This window comes from Neoarius graeffei, chromosome 23 (assembly GCF_027579695.1).
Source record: "Neoarius graeffei isolate fNeoGra1 chromosome 23, fNeoGra1.pri, whole genome shotgun sequence".
NCBI lineage: Eukaryota > Metazoa > Chordata > Actinopteri > Siluriformes > Ariidae > Neoarius > Neoarius graeffei.
The window spans coordinates 10,172,132-10,199,379 of NC_083591.1; the positions used below are offsets into that span (position 1 = coordinate 10,172,132).

Consider the following 27,248-nt stretch of genomic DNA (forward strand, 5'->3'; position numbering starts at 1 on the left):
TGGAATATTGGCAAAATGATGTTTATTGACATAGCAATCGTGTGTAAAGGGAAGCATTTGCATATCCGAAGTGTTGTGTTTACATCAAAGATAAACCAATATGACGACTGCTGCTGCCAGGTTGGTTGTTGAGTAGCCTGACTGTTTTTTTTTTTTTCCCTTGCGTGTGGTATCATTGTTGACACGAGGTTGTTTTTTGAACATGCCAATGCAGACACGATTTCCCCTAATGAGTTATGACTTCAGACGCGATGCGTGTGTGGAGGTGTGGAGTCCGCGTGATATGTGCGTAAGATAGGCTTCTCATGTGTTTGGAGATCCGAGCTCCGAGACAAGCGCAAGCACCCCCCAGGGAAAAAAAGGGACCCCCCGAAAATATCGGCATAGTTCGAACACTGAGGACAACCATCACATAACTATAACTATAAACATTTTAGATCAACTATTTTAACTAAATGGGCTATAATCAATAAGCCTGCAGGCAGCCACGGCGGGCTGCCTCAGAAAAGTAACCATTTGTCCTACCTTAACTCGTTTTGCTTTTTCTGCCTCCTTTTTCGTATTTTCGACCCTGCGTTTATTTTCTTTCCTTTTCTGAAAACCCAGACATTTTGTTCTGCTACCAACGAACTAACTCGTCAGGTCTCGTCTCTCGAGTCCGCGATGATTCCCGTGGGAAGGGCAACAACTGATACATTTTTACAAACAGCCAATAAACAGCCAATAGGGAGGTTGCAACGTTCAGGCTCTCCTTTGCTCACAGACACTCAGTGATGCACTTATTCTCTGTCTCCTGGCAGAAAGCTCCTTGGTTTGCTTGTGTCTCAATCACAGCTGGTATTCTGTAGAAAGGCTTCTTTTCACCTTTCCCATCAGCTTTGTTGGAACACCCTAACACAGCACAAAAGTTTACCATTGTAGGTTTATGATGAATCAAGTGCCTCGTGGGTTTAAATTCCGCACGCTGCCATTATTTCCCCCTAATCATGAGTTTGTTGGTCTTCCAATATGGCGCAGGGTCTGTTTACTTCCGGTTTCCGGTGACATCAGTGGGAAGGGTCTATACATTGCTAATGTGCTAAATGACTATTCTAGCTGCAAATGTCTGGTTTTTGGTGCAATATCTCCATAGGTGTATAGAGGCCCATTTCCAGCAACTCTCACTCCAGTGTTCTAATGGTACAATGGGTTTGCTCATTGCCTCAGAAGGCTAATGGATGATTAGAAAACCCTTGTACAATCATGTTAGCACAGCTGAAAACAGTTTAGCTCTTTAGAGAAGCTATAAAACTGACCTTCCTTTGAGCAGATTGAGTTTCTGGAGCATCACATTTGTGGGGTCGATGAAATGCTCAAAATGGCCAGAAAAATGTCTCGACTATATTTTCTATTCATTTTACAACTTATGGTGGGAAATAAAAGTGTGACTTTTCATGGAAAACACAAAATTGTCTGGGTGACCCCAAACTTTTGAACGGTAGTGTATCTATGCTGAGTCACATAAAATCCTTTGTTTTGGAATGGATAAAATAAATCACAATTATTCCACCTTACCTTTTGAATAATTTTAGATCAAACTGCGTAGCTTTTAGAAGCAGCATTTACTTTCACAATTTCTAATTCTTCCTCACTTAGGTGACAGTGATTGGCTGCCATTTTGCCGAGTCGCTCAAAGTGATTGTCGAGAAATAGTCAGAATTTCTCGACCAATCAGCATGCGGGATTTTCCAATAATCACCTCCGTGTTTATACTAATAAGATTTAAAAGGAAAAAGTCCTCTCTTCTGGCACTGACAGTGGACTCGTCCTGTAAATCTTAAATAAACATCTAACACTAAGCATCCCTGTATCAAAGATTATACCGTACATATTTCTCTATTAAATAACATCACATTTTTTAATCCAGGCTTATAATAGGTTCGTTTATGTAAAGCGTTTGCAATACAGGTCCAATTGTTACAATAGAAACGGTAACATAACGGAAGAAGTGCGTCAGTATAAATAAACCTTACAGAACGACACCGGAGCTGTGCTGTTTCACAAACTTCTGACCAAAATTCAACCACGCTGTGGTGTAATGCTGATTTAAATATATTCAAGTTAATGCATGTGGCGTGATCTGTTTTGTTTTGAATTATTTATTGTCTAGACTGAATGAAGTGGATCTTTTGATATTTTGCAGGAGTGAGAAACTGAATCCTGGCTTCAACGAGTCCATGTTCACTGCTCTACAAGCGCTGAAGGATAAAGACTGCTTCATGTTTGAGCAAACGTTGAAATACACCAGGTACACAGGATCAGCATGAGCACAGGACAATAAGGCAAAAAGATCAAACTTGTACAATCAGGGCATTGAACTCATTTTAGGGAATGCGTTCATGCATTTAGTTCAGTGTCGAGTGAGCTGGACAAAGAAATAGACCAATAACACGTCAACAGCTCCTCTTCAGCGTGTTCTAAGTATTTACACCCACCCATGAACATTTTGTATGTCATGGAATCTATACAAATTAGCCTGTAATATCTCATCTCATCTCATTATCTCTAGCCGCTTTATCCTTCTACAGGGTCGCAGGCAAGCTGGAGCCTATCCCAGCTGACTACGGGCGAAAGGCGGGGTACACCCTGGACAAGTCGCCAGGTCATCACAGGGCTGACACATAGACACAGACAACCATTCACACTCACATTCACACCTACGGTCAATTTAGAGTCACCAGTTAACCTAACCTGCATGTCTTTGGACTGTGGGGGAAACCGGAGCACCCGGAGGAAACCCACGCGGACACGGGGAGAACATGCAAACTCCGCACAGAAAGGCCCTCGCCGGCCCCGGGGCTCAAACCCGGACCTTCTTGCTGTGAGGCGACAGCGCTAACCACTACACCACCGTGCCGCCGCCTGTAATATGGATCTGGAATAAAAAATTTTATAGTTTTCTCAATTTATTACAAAAAAAAGTGGTTAGCACTGTCGCCTCAGAGCAAGAAGGTGTAGTGGTTCGAGCCCAGTGGCTGATCGGGGCCCTTCCGTGTAGAGTTTGCATGTTCTCCCCGTGTCTGCATGGGGGTGCTCCGGTTTCCCCCACAGCCCAAAGACATGCAGGTTAGGCTAATTGGTGGCTCTAAATTGACCGTAAGTGTGAGTGGTTGTTTGTCTCTATGTGCTAGTCCTGTGATGATCTGGTGACTTGTCCAGGGTGTACCCTGCCTCTCACCCATAGTCAGCTGGGATAGGCTCCAGCTTACCTGCAACCCTGCACAGGATAAGCGGTTACGGATAATGGAAGCGGTTCTTCTTGAAGGAGAAGTGTTTACAGGATCAATTTTTAGCTAGCTAATTAAAAATTACATATTACATTATTTTGTCACTAGTCCTGAGTTTATTACTCTGTTGCGCCCCTAGTGGAATAATAGAGGCTAGCTTTTTTCCTCAAATAATTATTTTAGTTCAGTTACAATCCACAAAATGATTTTAAGTTAGAACACAGGCTCTGAATTCATTTGTCGGGCCACATGTTTGAGAATAATCCTTAACACTAGATGCTATAGAAAAAGCACAACCCATGGCATTATTATTATTTTTTTTAGGATTTAAAAAAAAAAAAGCATATTGCAAAAGCATTTTGCGACCGTGCTATACGATAGTAATAATGTGGAAATGAAATATGCGCATGCGTGAAAATGTACTTCCTTTTCCCGGTTGTCATGGCATCACCAAGCGCCGGGAAAACAACGTGGATGAAGACACCAGTGTTGCCAGATACTGCTGACGGTTTCCAGCCCAAAATATGTTCAAATCCGCCAAAATGCACTTAAAACCGCCCAATCTGGCAACACTGGAAGACGCGCAGTTCTGTTGTTGTTGATATTCGCCATTTTGGAAGCGCAAAATACCAGGATGCAAATTATGCAATGCCCGTATGTAATCAACTCTCCTCACGCGTAGCGAGTCTACCCCTGTAGCGTTCAGACGTCCCATTTTATATCGGTGCTGCCCCGCAAACTAGCATTTACTCCGGAGTAAATTTCTTAAACCACCTCCCGAGCAGGGTTAGATTTGCACCGGTTTAAGCAGCTTTCAGGGGCGACACCGGTATAACTTTGTACCGTGTGAACGCTCTACCGGGGCAGCCCCGGTGCTACACCGGAGTAAAAGTTGCCGTGTGAACACCCCTATTGATAAGTTGCATATAGTCCCTCATTAACATGACTAACATGATTTTGATTTTCCCATGGGGAAAGCAGTTGAAGTACCTTTAGCTGCAATTACAGCTGCAAATTTTCTGGGACGTGTCTCCTGTGAGCTTTGCACATCTGGATCCTATTTTTGCACATTCTTCAATTGAAATTTGCTCAAGCTCTGTCAGACTGGGTGGAGACTGTTGGTGAACTGTAATTTCAGGCCTTGCCACAGATTCTCAGTTGGATGGAGGTCTGGACTTTAATGGGACTTTCTAACACGTTGCTGGATTTGAACAGTCATTTTGGGAGTATGCTTTATACCCCTTTTCAACCAACAGGGAACGGGTTCTTGAACCAGTTCCATTCAGGTTTCTTTGAAACTTGGTGCCAGCCCGTGTTTTCACCAGTTTTGAGCAGAAGCGTTGTAATCGAGGACGCGTCATGAACGGAGGGCGTTGCACAATGCACAACAGGACTAAACAGTAATAGCAAGATGGCAGAGCGTATTGATTACCTGTGAGCTTTTGTTCTGTTATTGCAGATTTTTTTTTCAGTCCATTTTTTTTTTCTGAAGATGTATCCTTTTCCATTGAGTAATCCATTGCTGCCCTCCGCTTCCTCTCCAAATGTCCAAGCTAATGACACGCCCACTGATGTTCATGCTGGAAAAACCAGCCATGTTTTGGTTCCATCTGGGAGCCAATTTTTCAGGTTTCAAACCTGCAGCCTAATTGGTCATGTTCTAAAGTGTTGAACATCATTCACTGCTTTCCTGAAAACACAGCCGAATAGACATACAAATGCTGTAGGTGTCCAGATAAATGTTTTAAAACTTTCTGCATGTGGCTTCTCAGAGGCAGCGTGGTTGAGGAGCTCTGTCGTGGCAGTCTGGAGGCCGTGTCCTCTCTCTATCCAGCTCTACGCAGCTTGCAGATGATCGAGGAAATCCAAAGTGTCAAACAACTTTTCAGGTACGTGTGTGTGTGTGTGTGTGTGTGTGTGTGTGTGTGTGTTTTTTTCCTTCATTATCAGAGTTTCATTATTTATCAAATTCTAGTAGGATGTATGGGCCAAACTATTTGAGTGTAATAGTTGTTTACAGATAACAGGATTTATTACTGTGTGTTAAGAGCACAGATTTAATAAAATAGCCTCAATGAGGCTGGAGCTTATACCCGCCAAGACGCCCATAAAATTGTAAATATGACAGATGGCGCCGGCGGCACGGTGGTGTAGTGGTTAGCGCTGTCGCCTCACAGCAAGAAGGTCCGGGTTCGAGCCCCGTGGCCGACGAGGGCCTTTCTGTGCGGAGTTTGCATGTTCTCCCCGTGTCTGCGTGGGTTTCCTCCGGGTGCTCCGGTTTCCCCCACAGTCCAAAGACATGCAGGTTAGGTTAACTGGTGACTCTAAATTGACCGTAGGTGTGAATGTGAGTGTGAATGGTTGTCTGTGTCTATGTGTCAGCCCTGTGATGACCTGGCGACTTGTCCAGGGTGTACCCCGCCTTTCGCCCGTAGTCAGCTGGGATAGGCTCCAGCTTGCCTGCAACCCTGTAGAACAGGATAAAGCGGCTAGAGATAATGAGATGAGATGAGACAGATGGCGCCACCATCTTGACAACTTTTATACACACCCACCTGAGGAGCATTTACAGTATATATGGCGCGTGATCGCATAAGCTTATTCACCCTGGCCTGCAGCCAGTGAACTAATAAAAATGGCTAAAACAAAAATTGTATATGAAGGGAATTAGAAACGATTTAATAATAAATAATTGGTTAAGGGTGGCACGGTGGTGTAGTGGTTAGCGCTGTCACCTCACAGCAAGAAGGTTCTGGGTTCGAGCCCCGTGGCCGACAAGGGCCTTTCTGTGTGGAGTTTGCATGTTCTCCCCGTGTCCGCGTGGGTTTGCTCCGGTTTCCCCCACAGTCCAAAGACATGCAGGTTAGGTTAACTGGTGACTCTAAATTGACCGTAGGTGTGAATGTGAGTGTGAATGGTTGTCTGTGTCTATGTGTCAGCCCTGTGATGACCTGGCGACTTGTCCAGGGTGTACCCCGCCTTTCGCCCGTAGTCAGCTGGGATAGGCTCCAGCTTGCCTGCGACCCTGTAGAAGGATAAAGCGGCTAGAGATAATGAGATGAGATATTGCAGCAGCTTACCTTACAGCTGTATGTACACGTTTTATCCTGCATCCCCCGATATTCTTGTTCTCTATATTAGAGTTAAGACAGAAAATGCGGCTTGTCATATTACTGAGAAACCAAAAAGTTAGGTCCTGGAGACCGTGGCAAAAAACATACTGATTTTGGAGACTCCGTCCATAAATGTTTCATAAAAGTCTCCTTTTATATTGTATCTTGTTATACTGTTATAATAATAACGTATTACTCTACGCTCTGCTGTTTGTGTGTTTGGGTGTGTTTTAGGGAATTCAGCCAACTGGATGTCTTTAGGAAGTGGCATCAGCACTTAGACCTGTTGACCGACAGTGACTTCAGTCTAGTTGAGCCAATCCTGGCTCTGCGTTCATCCATTCAGGAGACACTACTCAAATGTGAGACTGACCCAGACAGGAAGAGCTTCCTGAGCTCCACCTACTCCTCACACCTGATGGAGCTGTGCAGACTGGCGCGTGCTGCAGGCAACACACAGGTTTGCATGTTGGAGAGCTTGTCCATCGTACAATATAAACAATGATATTAATAGCCGAGCTCCTGGCCAGCACTAGCGGAGCCCCATAGGCATAGAGGGTAGATACATAAAGAAACCCATCGAGTTGTTTTCTGATGGTTTCGGTCCTGTGTGCGCTTCCACCATACCAGTGTTAGTAATTACCAGTCACACACACCGCCTAGTGGTCAGCGTTAGTAATTGCCAGTCACACACACCGCCTAGTGGCCAGCGTTAGTAATTGCCAGTCACACACACCGCCTAGTGGCCAGCGTTAGTAATTGCCAGTCACACACACCGCCTAGTGGCCAGCGTTAGTAATTGCCAGTCACACACACCGCCTAGTGGCCAGCGTTAGTAATTGCCAGTCATACACACCGCCAAGTGGCCAGTGTTAGTAATTACCAGTCGTAGACACCGCCTAGTGGCCAGCGTTAGTAATTGCCAGTCACACACACCGCCTAGTGGCCAGCGTTAGTAATTGCCAGTCACACACACCGCCTAGTGGCCAGCGTTAGTAATTGCCAGTCATACACACCGCCAAGTGGCCAGTGTTAGTAATTACCAGTCGTAGACACCGCCTAGTGGCCAGTGTTAGTAATTGCCAGTCACACACACCGCCTAGTGGCCAGTGTTAGTAATTGCCAGTCGTAGACACCGCCTAGTGGCCAGTGTTAGTAATTGCCAGTCGTACATTGCCAGTCGTACACACCGCCTAGTGGCCAGTGTCAGTAATTACCAGTCGTAGACACCGCCGAGTGGCCAGCGTTAGTAATTGCCAGTCACACACACCGCCTAGTGGTCAGCGTTGGTAATTGCCAGTCACACACACCGCCTAGTGGCCAGCGTTGGTAATTGCCAGTCATACACACCGCCTAGTGGCCAGTGTTGGTAATTGCCAGTCATACACACTGCCTCGTGGCCAGTGTTAGTAATTACCAGTCATACACACTGCCTAGTGGCCAGTGTTAGTAATTGCCAGTCATACACACTGCCTAGTGGCCAGTGTTAGTAATTACCATTCACACACACCGCCTTGTGGCCAGTGTTAGTAATTACCAGTCACACACACCGCCTAGTGGCCAGTGTTCGTAATTACCAGTCACACACACCGCCTAGTGGCCAGTGTTAGTAATTACCAGTCACACACACCGCCGAGTGGCCAGTGTTAGTAATTACCATTCACACACACCGCCTTGTGGCCAGTGTTAGTAATTACCAGTCACACACACCACCTAGTGGCCAGTGTTAGTAATTACCATTCACACACACCCCCTTGTGGCCAGTGTTAGTAATTACCAGTCACACACACCACCTAGTGGCCAGTGTTAGTAATTACCAGTCATACACACCGCCTAGTGGCCAGTGTTAGTAATTACCAGTCATACACACCGCCTAGTGACCAGTGTTAGTAATTATGTCATACACACCGCCTAGTGGCCAGCGTTAGTAATTACCATTCACACACACCGCCTAGTGGCCAGTGTTAGTAGCTACCAGTCACACACACCACCTAGTGGCCAGTGTTAGTAATTACCAGTCACACACACCGCCTAGTGGCCAGTGTTCGTAATTACCAGTACTAAACACTGCCTTGTGGCCAGTGTTAGCCGGTAAAGAAATAAAACAAAAGAGGCTGGCTATGATGTATGAAAATTCTACAACCCGGAAACAGATGGGAGCTCCGCTTTTAGGCAGTGCCTAAATCTATATATTTATTCTTTTCAGGAAAGTGCATCTATGCCAATATGTCCATGGTGTCACGGTTCTTCTGTTGTTCATATATTTTATGTCTGCATTTATTCATTAGCAAACGTTTTTATGTAAAATTATTTCCAACTGGGCCAAGTCCCAAGCTGAAATTTCAAATTTCATTTGAAATTTTAAGGTCAGGGGTTTATATAAATGTGATTCGTTCTGTGGGTCTGCGTTCTAGCTGGCAGAGCGGGCGCTGTTTCAGATGAAGCAGCAGAACAGTGTGGCGAGTGTGAGCACCGCTACTTCCTGGGCATGGCAACTGGAGGAAGTGCAAGTGTTTTGGGTGAAGAAGGAGCAAGAACTTGCTCTGGGATTGCTCAAACAGATGATCGATAAACTGGAAGACCTGGTGAGTTTCAAGTCTACTGTACTTCACGAGTGGAGTTTAGCCCAGCAAACTTGTTTAATAGGCAGATATTTATCTTACATAATCTATATTTTTAGTGGGAATTCTGAGACTTCTGAATAAAACATATTGCAGTATTAATCAGCCAGTTAAAAACACAAGCAGGTGGTGAAAATGTCTCCTAGCAAATGCTTGAGTCCTCTCCAAAAGTACTGGAACGGCAAGGCCAATTCTTTTGTTTTCGTAAACCACTGAAGGCATCTGGGTTTGACAGCAAAAGATGATGTGAGACGATAGATCATAATTTCAGCTTTCATTTCCTGATCTTTTGTTAGAGCCTAGCCATTTTTTAAGTGATTTAAAAATATTGGAATATGTGACTGACAGGTATTTAACAGTTATTCCACTCAATCTCGTCGTACATGAGCTGATCGCTGATGAGACACATAGCACCGAGTCGGCTGTAAGTCATGTATGACGAGATTGAATGGAATATCTGTTTTATTCTGTCCATGTTTATTGGATTTTGAGAAACGGAGCATTTTTATTTTTTGCACGTTCAAGAAATAAATTTATACCAAACGTCTGACAAAATTATTTCCGTTTAGAATGTAAACAAACTAGCAAAAATGCGATAATAATAATTCTTGAAAAATAAAAAAGATATGTTCTTATCAAATGCTTTCATTTCATTGTTTGTTGCTTCTTTTTGGTGGGGGTTTGTTTTCAAGTAGAGTTTTTAATGTCGTCCTTGGTTGGTTCAGCAACACGCTCCACCATTTTGTTTTTCTCTACTCACAGTATATCCTAGTAGTAGAGTAGCCAATCAGAGCGCACGATTATTCTAGTGAATGTGGATAGAATAATATTTGTTGCCTCATTAAACAATGAATAGCACTGAATGTCTAGTTTTGGTTTGAACCCCGGATTTCTCCTGTGAAGACTGTATTTATTGTTAAAAAGGATAAACCAACATAAAAGACCAGAGAGCTGTCTATGGGAGAAAAGCGAGACATTTTGAAGTTGCAAGAAGGGGGAAATTTGAACAGAACCATTGCACAAGCATTGGGTATAGCCAGTACAACTAGTTGGAATGTCCTGAAAAGAAAGAAACTGCTGGTGTACTAGCAAACATTGAACAGATCAGATGGAAAAAAATTGTGAGAGCAAGGGTAGCATATGGAGTTCTCACAATCCACCGTTCAAAGAAAACTGAGAATTAATAGAGGTCATACAACAAGACGTAAACCACTTATCAGCAGTACGAATTTGAAGGCCAGATTGGCTTTCCGTGGCTACTTCTGAAACGTGCTCACTAATCTTTATTGATAATGTAACTCGTGATGGGAGCAGCAGAATGAATTCAGAAACATTCTGCCAATTTACAGAGAAATGCATCCAATCTAATTGAGAGGAACTTCATCATGCAGCAAGACAATGACCCAAAACACACTGCCAACACAACAAAGGACTTCATCGGGGGGGGGGAACACCGCGTAAGGTTTTAGACTGAATAAGTCAATCTCCAAACTTTAACCCAATTGAGCAACATTTCACCTCCTGAAAAGGAGACTGAAGGGAGACCCTCCTCAAAACAAACAAGTGAAAGAAGCTGTGGTCCAAGCCTAGAGAAGCATCACAAAAGAAGAATGCAACAATTTGGTGATGTCAGTGGGTCGCCGGCTTGATTCATTTATAGCAAGCAAGAGATATGCAGCCAAATATTCAGTGTTATTTACTTCAAGAATATCTACTCCAATACTTTTGCTCATCTAAAAAATGTTGAAAGGTGGTCTGCTACCAAAGGTTCCATGTTGTAAGCTGTTTAACACATCTAGATGTGAACATTAGGAAACGAAAGCTGAAATTTGGATCTGTCGTCTCATAGTCATCTTTTGATCTCAAACCCAGATATCGTCAATGTATAACAAAATCTAAAGCATTGGCCTTGCTGCTCCAATACATTCGGAAGGGACTGTATAACAACAAACGAGGGAAAGAAAAAGCTCAATTGTTCATATTTCATACATAGAAATATATTTTTGAGAGGAGATTTTCCATAAAATGTTTGTCAGTATTTATCATGTTATGACGAGAGGCTCTGAGGAAAGGCAGTGGTTTCATCTGATTCATTTCATGGACAGATGTCCTGACATTTTCCTTTAGAATTCGCTGGTATAATTCAGAATTCATTGTTCCATCAATGATGGCAAGCCGTCCTGGCCCAGATGCAGAAAAACAGGCCCAAACCATGATGATACCACCACCATGTTTCACAGATGGGATAAGGTTCTTATGCTGGAATGCAGTGTTTTCCTTTCTCCAAACATAACACTTCTCATTTAAACCAGAAAGTTCTATTTTGGTCTCATCCGTCCACAAAATATTTTTCCAATAGCCTTCTGGCTTGTCCACGTGATCTTTAGCAAACTACAAACGAGCAGCAATGTTCTTTTTGGAGAGCAGTGGCTTTCTCCTTGCAACCCTGCCATGCACACCATTGTTGTTCAGTGTTCTGATGGTGGACTCATGAACATTAACATTAGCCAATGTGAGAGAGGCCTTCAGTTGCTTAGAAGTTACCCTGGGGTCCTTTGTGACCTCGCCGACTATTACACGCCTTGCTCTCAGAGTGATCTTTGTTGGTCGACCACTCCTGGGGAGGGTAACAATGGTCTTGAATTTCCTCCATTTGTACACAATCTGTCTGACTGTGGATTGGTGGAGTCCAAACTCTTCAGAGATGGTTTTGTAACCTTTTCCAGCCTGATGAGCATCAACAACGCTTTTTCTGAGGTCCACAGAAATCTCCTTTGTTCGTGCCATGATACACTTCCACAAACGTGTTATGAAGATCAGACTTTGATAGATCCCTGTTCTTTAAATAAAACAGGGTGCCCACTCACACGTTGATTGAAAACACCTGACTCTAATTTCACCTTCAAATTAACTGCTCATCCTAGAGGTTCACATACTTTTGCCACTCACCGATATGTAACATTGAATCATTTTTCTCAATAAATAAATGACCAAGTATAACATTTTTGTCTCATTTGTTTAACTGGGTTCTCTTTATCTACTTTTAGGACTTGTGTGAAAATCTGATGATGTTTTAGGTCATATTTATGTAGAAATATAGAAAAGACTAAAGGGTTCACAAACTTTCAAGCACCACTGTATAGAAGGACCAGATGTTCTTTCGATGATGGGGTGATGTCAAACATCCTGAAAATCACTCCACAAAACATTTTTAAGCTCAAAGAGCCAAATGATGTGTTTGGTTATTGCGGTTAAGGTTCGAGTCAGATTTAAATGTAGCATAGTGTTAGTTAGCTGCATTAATAATCATGTAAATATAAATTGATCTTAAAATGGTGTGTGTGTGTGTGTGTGTGTGTGTGTACAGGTGGATGTCAATCCTGCTGTGGTGCCAGTGTACGCTGAGTGTTTGAGACTGTGTGGCAGCTGGCTGGCTGAGACGTGTTTAGAGAGTCCTGCTGGAATACTGGAAACCTACCTGGAGCGAGTGAGACTCATTTTGCTGTTATAAAGGCTTTTTTACTTCAAAAAAAAAAAAAAATTATGTGGCATATAAAATGTCACAAAGGATTTCTATGGGTCATATTCAGAGTTGAAGACTGAAGTTCAAAAGTTGTGTCATTTACATGGGGAAAGTTATGCATCTATTCAGAGACGGGTGATGAATCTGCTTCAGCTGATTTTTCTCTGGAGTTGATTGAAATGAAGAGGTCATGAACTAGGCTGTCGTAGGCTATTTCACAACCCCGTTTCCAAAAAAGTTTGGACAGTCTACAAACGTAAATCAAAACAGAATGTGAAGATTTGCAAATCATGGAAACCCTGTATTTCACTGAAAATTGTGCAAAGACAACATATCAAAGGTTGAAACTGAGAAATGGTATTGTTTTTTTTGAAAAGTACATGCTCACTTGGAAATTAATGCCAGCAACATGTTTAAAAAAAAAAGTTGGGATGGGGCAACAAAAGACTGGAAAACTTGGTGGAACATCTCACAAGTAGTTAGTAAAGATAGGGATGGGTTCACCGCTCTGTGAAAGACTGCGTGGGCAGACAGTGCAACGATTTAAGAATAACATTCCTGCACATAAAATTGCAAAGAATTTGGGGATCACATCATCTCATCTCATCTCATTATCTCTAGCCGCTTTATCCTGTTCTACAGGGTCGCAGGCAAGCTGGAGCCTATCCCAGCTGACTACGGGCGAAAGGCGGGGTACACCCTGGACAAGTCGCCAGGTCATCACAGGGCTGACACATAGACACAGACAACCATTCACACTCACATTCACACCTACGGTCAATTTAGAGTCACCAGTTAACCTAACCTGCATGTCTTTGGACTGTGGGGGAAACCGGAGCACCCGGAGGAAACCCACGCGGACACGGGGAGAACATGCAAACTCCACACAGAAAGGCCCTCGCCGGCCACAGGCTCGAACCCAGGACCTTCTTGCTGTGAGGCGACAGCGCTAACCACTACACCACCGCGCCGCCCCGATCACATCATCTATGGTGCATAATATTCAGAGAATCTGGAGAAATCTCTGTCTGCAAGAGACGAAACTTTCTGCGAAAACAGTTCATTACTGCAAATGCAAGTTAAAACCAGATATAAACATCCAGAAACACTGCCACCTTCTCTGGGCCCGAGCTCTTTTACGATGGACTGAGGCAAAGTGGAAAATTGTCCCAAGGTCTGACGAATCAAAAGTAGAAATTCTTTTAGAAATCATGGACACCACGTCCTCCAGGCTAAAGAGGAGAGGGACCATCCGGCTTATCAGTGCACAGTTCAAAAGCCGGCGTCTGTGATGGTATGAGGGCTCACATGGCATGGGTAGCTTGTACATCTGGGAAGGCATCATTAATGCTGAAAGATATACAGTGTCTTACAAAAGTATTCATCCTCCTTGGTGTTTGTCTTGGTTTGTCGCATTACAAGCTGGAATTAAAATTGATTTACACAACATACCTACAACTTTAAAGGGGAAAATTGTTGTTTTATTAAGATGAAAAAAAAAGAAATCTGGAGGGTGTGTAGGTATTCACCCCCTTTCATACGAAACCCCTAAATAAGAGCTGGTCCAACCGGTTCATTTCATAAGTCACATAATTAGTTGATTAAGATCCACCTGTGTGCAATCAGTGTCACATGATCTGTCACATGATGCCTGTATAAATCAACCTGTTCTGGAAGGACCCTGACTCTGCAACACGACTCAGCAAGCAACATGAAAACCAAGGAGCCTCCAAACAGGTCAGAGACAAAAGTTGTGGAGAAGTATAGATCAGGGTTGGGTTATTAAAAAAAAAAATTATCCCATATGGCACCACTACAAACCTGACAAGAGAAGGCCGCCCACCAAAACTCACAGACCGGGCAAGGAGGGCATTAATCAGAGATGCAACAAAGACACCGAAGATAACACTGAAGGAGCTGCAAAGGTCCACAGCGGAGATGGGAGTATCTGTCCATAGGACCACTTTAAGCCGTACACTCCACAGAGTGGGGCTTTATGGAAGAGTGGCCAGAAAAAAGTACAGTAATTGCTTAAGAAAACACATTTGGAGTTTGCCCAACAGCATGTGGCAGACTCCTCAAACACACAGAAAAAAATTCTCTGGTCAAATGAGACTAAAATTGATCTTTTTGGCCATCATGGGAAATGTCATGTGTGGCGCAAACCCAACACCCTGAGAACACCATTCCTACAGTGAAGCATGGTGGTGGCAGCATCATGCTGTGGGGATGTTTTTTCATCTGCAGGGACAGGAAAGCTGGTCAGGGTTGAAGGAAAGCTGGATGGCACTAAATACAGGGCAATTCTGACCTGTTTGAGTCAGCCAGAGGTTTGAGACTGGGACGAAGGTTCACATTCTAGCAGGACAATGACCCTAAACATACTGCTAAAGCTACACTGGAGTGGTTTAAAGAGAAACATTTAAATGTCTTGGAATGGCCTAATCAAAGCCCAGACCTCAATCCAGTTGAGAATCTGTGGCATAACTTGAAGATTGCTGTACACCAACGCAACCCATCTAACTTGAAGGAGTTGGATCAGTTTTGCCTTGAGGAATGGGCAAAAATCCCAGTGGCTAGATGTGCTAAGCTAATAGAGACTTGCAGCTGGAATTGCAAGCAAAAGGTGGCTCTAAAAAGTACTGACTTTTGGGGGGGGGGGGTTGAATACCTATGCACACTCCAGATTTGTTTTTTCATCTTAATTATTATTTGTGTCACGATAAAACAATTTTCACCTTTAAAGTGGTAGGCATGTTGTGTAAATCAAATGGTGCAAACCCCCGAAAAATTTATTTTAATTCCAGCTTGTAATGCAACAAAACAGGACAAACACAAAGGAGGATGAATACTTTTACAAGACACTGTGTAGAGGTTTTGGAGCAACATGCTGCCATCCAGATGACCTCTTTTTCAGGGAAAGTTTTGCTTATTTCAGCAATGCCACATAACTTGTCTAACAACTGCATGGCTCCGTAGTAAAAGAGTCCGGGTGCTAAACTGGCCTGCCTGCAATCTCGACCTGTCTCACATTGAAAACATTTGGTGCATTATGACAAAGGAGACATGGAACTGTTAAGTAGCTGAAATCCCTGTATCTTGCAAGAATAGGACAACATTTCCCTTTCAAAACTCCAACAATCGGTCTCCTCAGTTCCGAAACATTTACAGTGTTGTTAAAAGTAGAGGTTGTTGTCAAATTGAAAATGAGCATATATTTTTCAAACAGCAATGAAATATAGGGTTTCTGTGATTTTGTAAATAACCGCATTCTGCTTTTTATTTATATTTTACACAACACGCCAACTTTTTTGGAAATGGGGTTGTACTGTGCTTTTAAGCTTGGAGTTTTTTCAGTTGTTGAATGAATAAAATAATCTTTGTAATTTTGATGCTGTCCTGTAAAGAAAATGCATCTGTTTGAAGGATAATCTGACCAAGCACACATCTGGTGCACTTACAGCTCACCTGTATTCATAATTCTGATCATTAAAAAAAATTAGCTGTGCAGAATAAACCATGCCTCTTTTTCACATGCTGTCTCCTCCCATCACCATGTGGAAAAACAGCTGTAAATATTATTAATTAATGACTTAATTAATAGTGCCACATTGTCGCAAAGCAGCTTTACAGAATTTGAACGACTTAAAACGAGCTAATTTTATCCCTAATCTATCCCCAGTGAGCACGCCTGTTTATAGGTGTTTAATGTTGTTCTCAAATGGTATTTTTTACTTTATTGGCGTGAGACACGTGTCTGTTTTAGGGAATTTTCTGAATAGTGCTGACGTCTGATGTAATGTCTGAGGATGTGTGCATTTTTATTTTAAATCATCGCGTAACTCAACTCTGATTTAAAGTGCTATGTTTTTGTAATTTCCTTTTTCATAAAACTTCCTCAGACGTTTTTTTTTCCATCCAAGATGGCGCCGCAGACGGCTGCCACGGGACTTTGCTCTCTCGTACTTTCTATGTTTTTGTGTAATTGTTGTGTTAATTCTTCTCCATGCTTCACGGAATGCTGCGCTGAGGTTTTTTTTTTTAATGCCTACACATTCCGGTCCTGATAGGAGCGAAATGTGTGGGTGTTTTTTCCTCGCATCTCTCATTTCTCAGCCTCTCCCTTCCTGACAAGCCTCTCTCCTGCTTTGCTTCTGCGGACTCGTCTTGTCTGAGAGACCCTTCCTGCACTGTTCTCCGAATCAAAATTATGGATTTGATCAACTTGTCACTTCACGCAATTGACACAATCTTCTTGACGAGAAGCCTGGGTTCGGGGGAACCTGCCTGTCCTGCCAGAACGTTCGCAGCCGGATACACCAGGGATGCCTGGGAGAAGTGGCGTGTGGTGTGCTTGGCGATTCTTTCCGTGGAGGACATTGAGGATATTTACCTATTCGGAACCATGATCACAGGATTTTTGCTGATTGGACTTGGCATTGCCCTGGTGTATCGAGGAAATCAGATAATGGTGGCAGCTGTTCAAAGCCCCACAAAGCTGCCCGACATGATTGAGGTGGTGGGCAGAGCTGTCGGCACTCAGACTGTGGCTGTTCAGAACTTGAGTCGCAACATTGATAACATCATGGAGAAGTTGATGGCTTTGCAGAGAGAAATGGATCTTTTTGGTGGCCAGAATGGACAAGCGGGTTAGGCGAAAAAGGACATGTCTACCCATCTTAAGTCTAAACAAATTCCAGTCTTATCTTGGCTCTCCCAGCCAGCACTGCCTTCAAGGCCGTCGCTGTAGAAACACGATTCCCCCCCTGGAGTTCACTGCAGTGAGACTGTGTGTGTGTGTTTTGTTTTGTTTTTTGTTTCTATGCTTTCTTTCTGTCTGTACTATGAAAGCTAAGTCGAACCGGAGTCAAATTCCTCGTGTGTGTAACATACCTGGCAATAAAGTGATTGATGTTATTCAGGCATATTTTTATTTTTTTTGCTAGGCGGTGACTGTAGGCCGGGGCGGATCTTCAGAACCGAAACTGCAGAGGCAGAAAACTCAGGCGTTCCTCTCGCTCGCCCGCTTCTCTGATTTACAGTATGAAAGTATCAAGAACTACATGAGGTCATCGGAGTTTGAGAACAAACGGGCACTGCTGGAGAAGGCCAGAGAGGAAGTGGAGCTCATGAAGGAGAGAAAAGTCACTGATAATAGGTAAGCTTTATTTAATATACATGATTTCGTAATGGTTTAAACATTTTGATAGGTGTACTTCAAGATTAAATGTAGTTGCACCAGAAACGAAGCAAAAACGCCATTATGCTACGGAGTTGGTCCATGCCAAATAGTGGTTGCGGCACCAGATTCATTTCCTTTGTGAGAGCTTATGGTAATAGATACTGGTAAAATATGAACTGATAAAAACTTTCAGGGCCCTATTCTATGTATTTAATGAACTAGGTCATTTTGAAAATTATTGAAATTAGACCTCGCCAGGGATTTTTGGGGTTTTAAATGCATTTTTCTCAGCTTCTAGGCTACACAGAGGTTTGAAATTTGGTAAATTAACTCTGTACATGTTGCTAATCTGGAAGGAAAACATAGAGCAGGGGTCACCAAACTTTTTTCTCTGGGGGCCACATTGTCGTTCCTGACTGTGATGGGGGGCCGGGGTCGGGTCAGCTATATCACATAGAATTGTATGACCCAGACAAATATGACCACCAGCAGGCCTCATTGTGTAGTAGAGATTACTAGCCTGGCACGGCCATCCCCACTACTATATCCCCACTACTATATCCCCACTACTATATCCGCACTACTATATCCGCACTACTATATCCCCACTACTATATCCCCACTACTATATCAACACTACTATATCCCCACTACTATATCCCCACTACTATATCCACACTACTATACCCACACTACTATACCCACACTACTATACCCACAGTACTATATCCCCACACTACTATATCCCCACTACTATATCCCCACACTACTATATCAACACTTGATTCCTGGCACATATTTGTTTATCTTTACTAGTGGTTTGCAAAAGTAGTAATTGAGTCTTCACACTTTGTTTTAATTTGAAATACCACAGATATTCCATTTATTTGTTTTCTAATAAAAATAACATCAAAGCTGTCAAGGTAAGAAACATCTGCCTAGTTGAGGTGATTGACACTGGCAAAGATGAGTGGAAAATTATAAATTGTAGGTAGGCCTGTTGATATTATTACTAATATAAATAATAATTGTATGCAGCACTTAATAAAGGTCAAATAAATAGGCCTATAAAATAAATACATTTTTAAAAAACAGTGAAATTATAATAATATGAGCAATAGATCAATAGATCACAGCAGTTGTGCTGTGTCCTGCACGTCATTGCTCTCATCCATGGCCAAAGCAAAAAACTCGAATTCTGACGCTTTCTCATTCAGCTGGTCATACACGTTGTCCTCCAAATCTTCAGTTCGCCTGGTCATAGTAGGTGCGGAGAGACTCACCGCGTCGAGCGCATCCTTCTTGTCGGGACACACCTCCTCAGCCACAGCAAGCATGCATACTTTAACAAAGTCCCCATCAGTAAACGGCTTTCCATGGGCAGCTAGTAGGTGAGCTACCTTATAGCTCGCTCGGACAGCAGCCTGGTTGATCTGGGTTTGGCGAAGGAATCCATTCTGTTGTGCAGCCAGTCCGCATTTCATCCTCCGAATCCTGTCTTCTCTTGTTTGCCCTCGCAAACTAGCATACTCTTTGTGGCAGGTTTCATAGTGACGACGCAGATTATATTCTTTGAAAACCGGCACACTTTCTTTACATACAAGACAAACTGCACGGTCCTTACACTCATAGTTCGAATTACGTGGGAGCCAATGGGAGCTGAGCTCCCATTCCCTCAGGCTCCCATGAAAAAAGCAAACTTAATTTTCTGTGGAAGTCTCTCAAATACGTCATATATCACCATAATAAGCTTGAATAGCCTATATCACCATATAAATAAAACTCATTTCATTTCCGATCACCATGCAGCCATAACTTTGTATTGAACGTGTTATTAAACCGCAACATGTACGGCTGTACTTCACCACCACACCACTATGCGTGCAAACTGAAATTTGCAGCCTGCGAAATCGAATGTGAAGTTAAGTCCGAAGAAGACTTGTCCTCTATCTCACAACGATCTTCCTTTGTTTAACAATATATATAATTATATATATATATACACAATATATATATATATAATTTGTTTAACTATATATACACACAATATATATATAATTTGTTTAACTATATATATATATATATATATATATATATATATATATATATATATATATATATATATGCACAACACGTGTGTGTGCGTGCGTGCATGCGCACGCCTGTGTGTGAAAGCTGTGCACTGCAGTGCGCAAAAGTGCGCTGGTCCAGGAGAGCAAGTATGCATTGCTTTTTTTTTTTTAAATAGAGACCCCCATAGGGTCAAATTTATAATTCGAACCCTGCTTACACTGAACAAAAAAATAATCGGTGGTCCACTGTTCTTGAAAAACTCTGCACTCTCTGTCAGCTTTTCGCTTACCGCTCGCCATTTTGCTGTCCTGAACACTGACAGTTCTCTGCGCGTGCGCTGCCTGTCACTGCTTGATTGCGAGCATATGACGAAAATTCGGAAAATATGAATAGTTCATTTTATAACTAAATATCAATTTAATTGATAAAATCAACAAAATACAAGATGCAGACATGTTATTATTTGCCAAAAAGCAATTTAAAAAAATAGGCCATGACCACTTTTGGGGATTGCCTCATAGGGCCGGTTCAAGTGATGGGGGGCAGAGGGGCTGGGGGGCCGGTCAAAGGGGGGTGGCGGGCCGGATCTGGCCCGCGGGCCGTAGTTTGGTGACCCCTGACATAGAGCCTTCTATCTAGAAAATCCTGGCCGTAGGTGCTTCCTAAAAATGCTAAAAAATTAAGAAAAACGCACTTGCGAGTAGGGTTTAGGGCCCTAAAAATACTAGAAAACAAATGTATTCATCTCCTATCACTACCTGGTCTTATTATAAACCAGATTGCCTGGTCATTTGTATAATGGGAGCTCTCTAGATAGAATATTTACAGAAATATGGCAGATTCAATTACATACCCCACAAAAAGTATCATATCTTTTAAGACCCTGAATGGAAATGAAGCACAGGTCTGCAACTTGGTGAATAGTTTTATTAATTCAATCACTACAAAAATGTGACGTGTCATCATCTTGTTATTTGTGCATCATTCTCTTTTTTCAATCCTAAATCATCCATTTTTAATGCCCTCAAATTTATTTTTGCTGTTACATGGACTCTACAGTTCACAAATAACTATATACCGTACTTGACCATGAAAACGTAATTCAAGATCACAGATGCAGCGCTCTCCTATTCATATGTTTGTTTGTCATGACTGACATTGGGTGTATTGTCTGTTTACAGTTGCATTTCTGACCGAGACTGTATCAGTATTTATAATTTTCCATAGATCATGTATACACCAGTATTTTTAAAATACATGTACAGTTGCAATCAGAAATATTCAACCTCTTCACCTCGAGATATTATAGTGATGTGGATGAAAGATAATGACAATAAATGACAAAAAACCTCATTAAACAACAAAAAATATTTAATAGTGCATGTGCACTATTATTCAACCTCCAGCTTCAGTACTTTATGGAGCATCCTTTAGCTTTTAGAACTTCTAACAAAAAGCTTCTTACACCTCTCAATTGGAATCTTTGCCCATTCTTCACGTGCAAAAGCCTTGAGCTCAGTGATGTTTGATGGCTTCCGTGCTGCAACTGCCTTCTTTAAATCCCAGCAAAGATTTTCAATCGGATTTAAATCTGGTGACTGAAGGCCACAGAGATGCCAACCACTACGAAATTTTCGTATTTTATACGATTTTCTGCCACTTTTGCACCACTACGACCAGTTAATTCGAAACTACGAATTTCGCAGTGATCGGAAAAAAAAATCAGTTTGTTCCACATTTTTGTTTGGTACGTTGAACTCTGCCATGATCAAAGAAAATTCAGTCCGTTCCGCATTTTCAGAAGGATGAAATCCGCGGGAATCATTCAAAGCTTTCGTGATACGTCGTCGCTGATTGGTTGATATTCGCTTCTGGGTTTGAACTCGACCAATCAAAATTCGTGATAGTGCCGTCCGACAGTGGAGAAGCCGAGCAAGAATAACCAGAAATTTAATGATAAATATACAGCAACATGGCCGTGTATTGTTCCTTCGCAAAAGGGGATGTATTTCACACAATGCACGGTTTGCAACTGCGATATTTCTGTCCGGCACAGCGGACAATACGAAAACTACAGATTCTTCGGCCCCGGACTACAGATCTGTTTATTGAAAGGTTGGCATCTCTGAGGCCACTCCAGGACGTTCCAGGATCTTTTTCCTCAACCAAGCTTTGGTTGACTTGGAGGTGTGCTTGGGATCATTGTCTTGCTGGAAAGTCCAGTGATCACCAAGGTTTAATTTGTCAACAGAAAGTATCACGTTCCTCTTTAAAATGGCCTGGTATTTCTGGGAATCCATGATGCCAGGTACACAATCAAGGTTGCAAATTCCTGCCACAGAAAAACAGCCCCACATCATCAATGACCCACCTCTATGCTTGACTGTGGGGATGGATGGTATTCTTCTGGTCATAAGCCTGGCCTTTCACACGCCAGACTTATCGCTGGTCCATATGTCCAAACAGTTCCGGTTTGGTTTCATCAGTCCGTAGAACTGTCTGCCAAAACTCTGTAGTCTTATCCAAATTCCTCCTGGCATATTCTAGTCGACTTTTGATGTTCCTTGTGGTCAAGAGTGGAGTGCGTCTTGGAGTCCGGCCATGAAGTCCTTGTTTAATCAGTGCATGTCTTATAGTTGCCACTGATGCACTTCATCATGTCACCCTGTAGGTGTCTTGCACTCACATGGGGGGTTTTCTTAGTTGTCCTGACTAAGTGGCTAAGGGCCCTTGATGAAATTTTGGGCTTTCTTCCACAGCCAGGCGATGATTTAGGGGGTACATTCCGGTCTAATTTAGTAATTTTTCAAAATGGCATAAATAAAAAAAAAAACCTCTGGGTCTGGAAAGCTGAAATTTTGAAAACTAATTTAGATTTACATGTATTTTCATCAGTAATTTCCACCATTAAAATAAAAGTATTGCTGCAACCAGTTTTCTATATATTGGGTCTTTTTGGCTTGGACTTACCCTACGGTGCGTTTTGTTGCCGGTTTCTGTGCAGGTACACAGTGAAGGTGCAGAGGGAGCTGAAGTTGGACGTCCGTGCTTTGGACAACCTGAAGGCCGACCGCAGGCGTTTCCTACTAAAGGCGGTGGAGAATTACACACACTGCCTCGCACTGGGCGAAGAACACGACACCTGGGTCTTCCGCCTGGCGTCACTCTGGCTGGAGAACGTCGATACGAAGGACGTCAACGAGCTGATGAAAGTGAGTGGCGAGTGTGTTCAGCAGGCATTACGTTCATCATACGTTCCTACTGTTCTAAATAATCTCGATAGATGCAGTGCTGTATATTTTATTTATTAGTCGTGCTAGGTTTACTGTCATAAGTTACCATGTGTCTGTTTTCGCATATTAGGAAGGTGTAAAAAAGATCCCATCCTACAAGTTCCTGCCTCTCATGTACCAGCTTGCTGCCCGCATGGGCACCAAAGTGTCCAACCCAGTCACTTCAGAGGAGGATGTTGGATTCCATACTGTTCTCAATGAGGTATGAAAAATGGCTAGGTTATTACAGTTAATCTTTGACTTTTCTGCATTTTTTAAACCCTCCGTCATCATGGTTATGCATTTATTCCTTCCTTCATACCAATACAGAAAAAGAAAAAAGTGTGAACAGTATCCGCTTTCTTCATCAGACCTCAAAGATAGTGATTGCCATTATAACCATGTTTGCTGTACAGCTGATCTGTAGGTCATCCATGGATCACCCTCATCACACGCTCTTCATCATCCTCGCTCTGGTCAACGCCAACAAGGACGAATGCTTCTCCCGCAGCCGTCTGTCCAGGAGCAGCGCACAGCAGCCTTCACCTCTGGATCTGGTACACCTAAGGCCTAATAAGAAATCAGCTAGAGTTCTTTTCAGGCTGTGACATTTTGGTCTTCTGATAAGCTCAGAATCTGTCCTTGATTTATGAAAACTGTATAGACAGCATTAGAGTTTGCAAAGTATAACCCCAAATCAGAAAAAGTTGGGGCGGTATACGGTAGATGACTTGCAACCACGTGATCAAAACGTGCTACGTCATGATCGTCCGCCATGATGGCGGATATACAAAGCAGCTAGGATGGCAGCCGCTGAAAGCGTGTCTGTAAACAACGCTGAATTTTCTCAGTGTTACCACGATTTAACGCTCGAGCGAAGATTTGATACAGAGAGAAGATAGATGTGTGGTTTTGACCCATATTATTGAAAAAAAGTCAGACTTTTCTGAAGATAAGACGCTTCTACCGACCATAGAGTACGAATATAGGTCATTTCATCCACAGCCTTTTTCATATGTGTTATCAGTTATTTTATATCTCAGGTATTTGTTTGTTTGAAAAAAAAAAAAGGAGGCATTCTCAATGGAATTTGACCGAAGCAAAACACATTTTTGTAAAGCGAATGAGTGCCATAGTACATGCGCTTCAACACTAAAGAGCGTACTAAGGGGGGTAACCACGTCAGCCCGTGCCACTTGCTGACCCTGGGATGAGTTCACTCCCTTGTCATTGCAGGCTGCTCGCTTGCATGTCTATGTTTCGGGCTGGATCATATTAAATCTTCAGGTGCCGAGCAGTGCTCTCACGTGGGTTGGCTTCATTCGCAAATCCCGTCCTACCGACCCGAGACAGTGCCCTTTCGAAGGGGAAGGCTTAGTGGGAAGTGCCTGTAAAATTTGGCTTCGCTGTGAGCTCCGTTGCCTGAGTTATTAATTTTTAAAGCCGGCTGGATCATGTTAAATCTTTAGGCGCCGAGCAGCGCTCTCACGGGGCTTTCGTTCGCGAACACCGGAATACCTGAAATATAAAATAACTGATACTGCATATGAAAAAGGCTTTGGATGAAATGGTCATTGGACGAAGTGTCCTGATCCCCTCGTCTCTTCTCCGTACTAAGCCTCAGAGTTTCCTCGCCGTCTTTCCGAATCACGGACGGAATTCTAAAAAATCGGAACGTGCCACGGTCACGAGTACTGTTGTAACCACAACCCATATACAGCACAAAGATATGGCAGAAAAACAAAGAGAGTTGCGCACGCGTGACTACGTTTTGTATGGAATGTCGCTTGACCCCATCCGGGTTTCTGTTTTGCTTTGATGTTGCTTGCAATCAAGGACGTTGGAATTGAAATTAAAACCGAAAGCAATGATTTGTAAATAATCTTTGACCTGTATTGCACTCAAAACAATACAACAGCACATTTGATGTTTTTACGTCATGAATTTTATTATTTTTCCAAACTAAACACTTGTCAATTTTGATTTTGGCAACACATTTCAAAAAACCGGGCGGCACGGTGGTGTAGTGGTTAGCGCTGTCGCCTCACAGCAAGAAGGTCCGGGTTCGAGCCCCGTGGCCGGCGAGGGCCTTTCTGTGTGGAGTTTGCATGTTCTCCCCGTGTCCGCGTGGGTTTCCTCCGGGTGCTCCGGTTTCCCCCACAGTCCAAAGACATGCAGGTTAGGTTAACTGGTGACTCTAAATTGACCGTAGGTGTGAATGTGAGTGTGAATGGTTGTCTGTGTCTATGTGTCAGCCCTGTGATGACCTGGCGACTTGTCCAGGGTGTACCCTGCCTTTCGCCCGTAGTCAGCTGGGATAGGCTCCAGCTTGCCTGCGACCCTGTAGAACAGGATAAAGCGGCTAGAGATAATGAGATGAGAATGCGATTTCAAAAAACCGTTGGCACGGTAAACCACTTAGATGATGTTTATGAACTGAAGACACCAAGCGATGAAGCATTTCAGGTGTTATTTTGTTCCTGAAAACAGGTCTTAAGGTGTGCGACAGTATGGGGTCGTTGTTGTCATACTTTTTGTGTCACAATTGGCTACGCATTCTCTATTTGGGACCGAGGGGACAGACACCCTCTTCTTGCCTTTGTAATGTGTGCAGAATGTGGTTTTGCATTGCCTTGTTGAAATATCCCTGAAAAAGATGTCGTCTTGAAGGCAGCATACGTTGCTCCAAATACACTTTTCTGCATTAATGCTGCCGTCACAGAAGTGTAAGTTACCTCTGCCAAGGGCATCGACCCAACCCCATATTTGGACTTGTTGCTGGTAACACACTGGATGGACCTTTTCGTCTTTGGTCCAGAGCACATGGCGTCCACTTATTACAAAAAAGGGTTTGGAATATTGATTCGTTTCCACTGTGTGACGGTCCATCCCAGATGCCTCCAAGCCCAGAGAAGTTGACGGTGCTTCTGGACACAGTTAATATAAGGCTTCATTTTTGCACAGCTAAGTTTTAACTGGCATTTGTGGATGTAACTCCATATTGCAGCACTTAACAAAGGTGTGCCAAAGTAATCCTGAGCTCATGTGGTTGTATCAGCTATAGACCCCTTTCACATGACGTCACCGCGCCGCGAGATTTTGTTAGGCGCCATGTTGGAAGACCAAGTACATGCACTTACAATATAAAACAAAGTACGAGCGAGAGTAAAGTGACACGATGGATGATAATTCGGGTTATGTGAGTACATTACCAGCTGCAGAAAGGGCACGGTATGTGGAGAAACTGGCTGTGATTGATGGGTTTGACCCATATGATAAGACTCGGGGCAAGGGAGAATGGAAACATAAGGAGGACCTGACACCAATTCTGCCATCTGTTTGCTACCCAGACATTGTAAACAATTTGTTGTTTACACCCAGTGCCTACACTCAGTGTTCGAACTATGCCGATATTTTCGGGGGGCCCCTTTTTTTCCCTTGGGGGTGTGTGTGCTTGCGCTTGTCTCGGAGCGCGGATCTCCAAACGCATGAGAAGCCTATCTTACGCACATATCACGCAGACTCCACACACGCATCGCGTCTGAAGTCATAACTCATCAGGGGAAATCGTGTCCGCATTGGCATGTTCAAAAAACAACCTCGCGTCAACAATGATACCACACGCAAGGAAAAAAAAAAACAGTCAGGCTACTCAACAACCAACCTGGCAGCAGCGAGCAAGCCCCAAACCATCCTAAATTATTATTATTATTAAATTGTAGAAGTCTGGGAGGCTTGCTCCTCATACAGTTATCAACTTGGGGCCAATTTAGCATGTTTTAAATCTGAATTTCTTGCGTTTGCTTACCTCAAAGTGTCCGCAGATCATGCACAGACTTATCCATTATATCCACAGTTTTTTTCCCAAGTCTCACACAGGTTTCTTTCAAGTCTACTGTTGGGCCAATAAATCATAAATAAAACAGCTCAGATTTGTTTGTTTAAGTCGTTTGCCACTCCACTTTATTCTCGTGGGTTCACATACCGCTGCCGTGATTTCCCCCTAATCACGAGTTTGTTGGTCTTCCAAAATGGCGCAGGGTCTGTTTACTTCCGGTTTCGGGTGACGTCAGTGAAAGGGGTCTATAGATGGAGGACGGTCCTTGATGCAGTGCCATCTAAGGGATCAGAGAGCCACCAAAATTCCTCCAGGTTCCTTGAATCGTTTAATGATACGATGCATCGTAGAGGGTAAAAT

The 27,248-nt window shown here is 43.0% G+C and overlaps 1 protein-coding gene across 1 annotated transcript in view; it reads left to right on the forward strand.

Moving 5' to 3' along the window:
- atm (ATM serine/threonine kinase) overlaps positions 1–27,248 on the forward strand; it is a 258,409-nt gene that overhangs the window by 199,467 nt on the left and 31,694 nt on the right. The window contains exons 43-51 of the mRNA XM_060905737.1: positions 2,183–2,287; positions 5,039–5,155; positions 6,614–6,839; positions 8,794–8,964; positions 12,368–12,487; positions 17,470–17,681; positions 22,783–22,990; positions 23,142–23,273; positions 23,467–23,607. Of these exons, the coding sequence (XP_060761720.1) occupies positions 2,183–2,287; positions 5,039–5,155; positions 6,614–6,839; positions 8,794–8,964; positions 12,368–12,487; positions 17,470–17,681; positions 22,783–22,990; positions 23,142–23,273; positions 23,467–23,607 (1,432 nt within the window). The remainder of the gene's footprint in view (positions 1–2,182; positions 2,288–5,038; positions 5,156–6,613; positions 6,840–8,793; positions 8,965–12,367; positions 12,488–17,469; positions 17,682–22,782; positions 22,991–23,141; positions 23,274–23,466; positions 23,608–27,248) is intronic.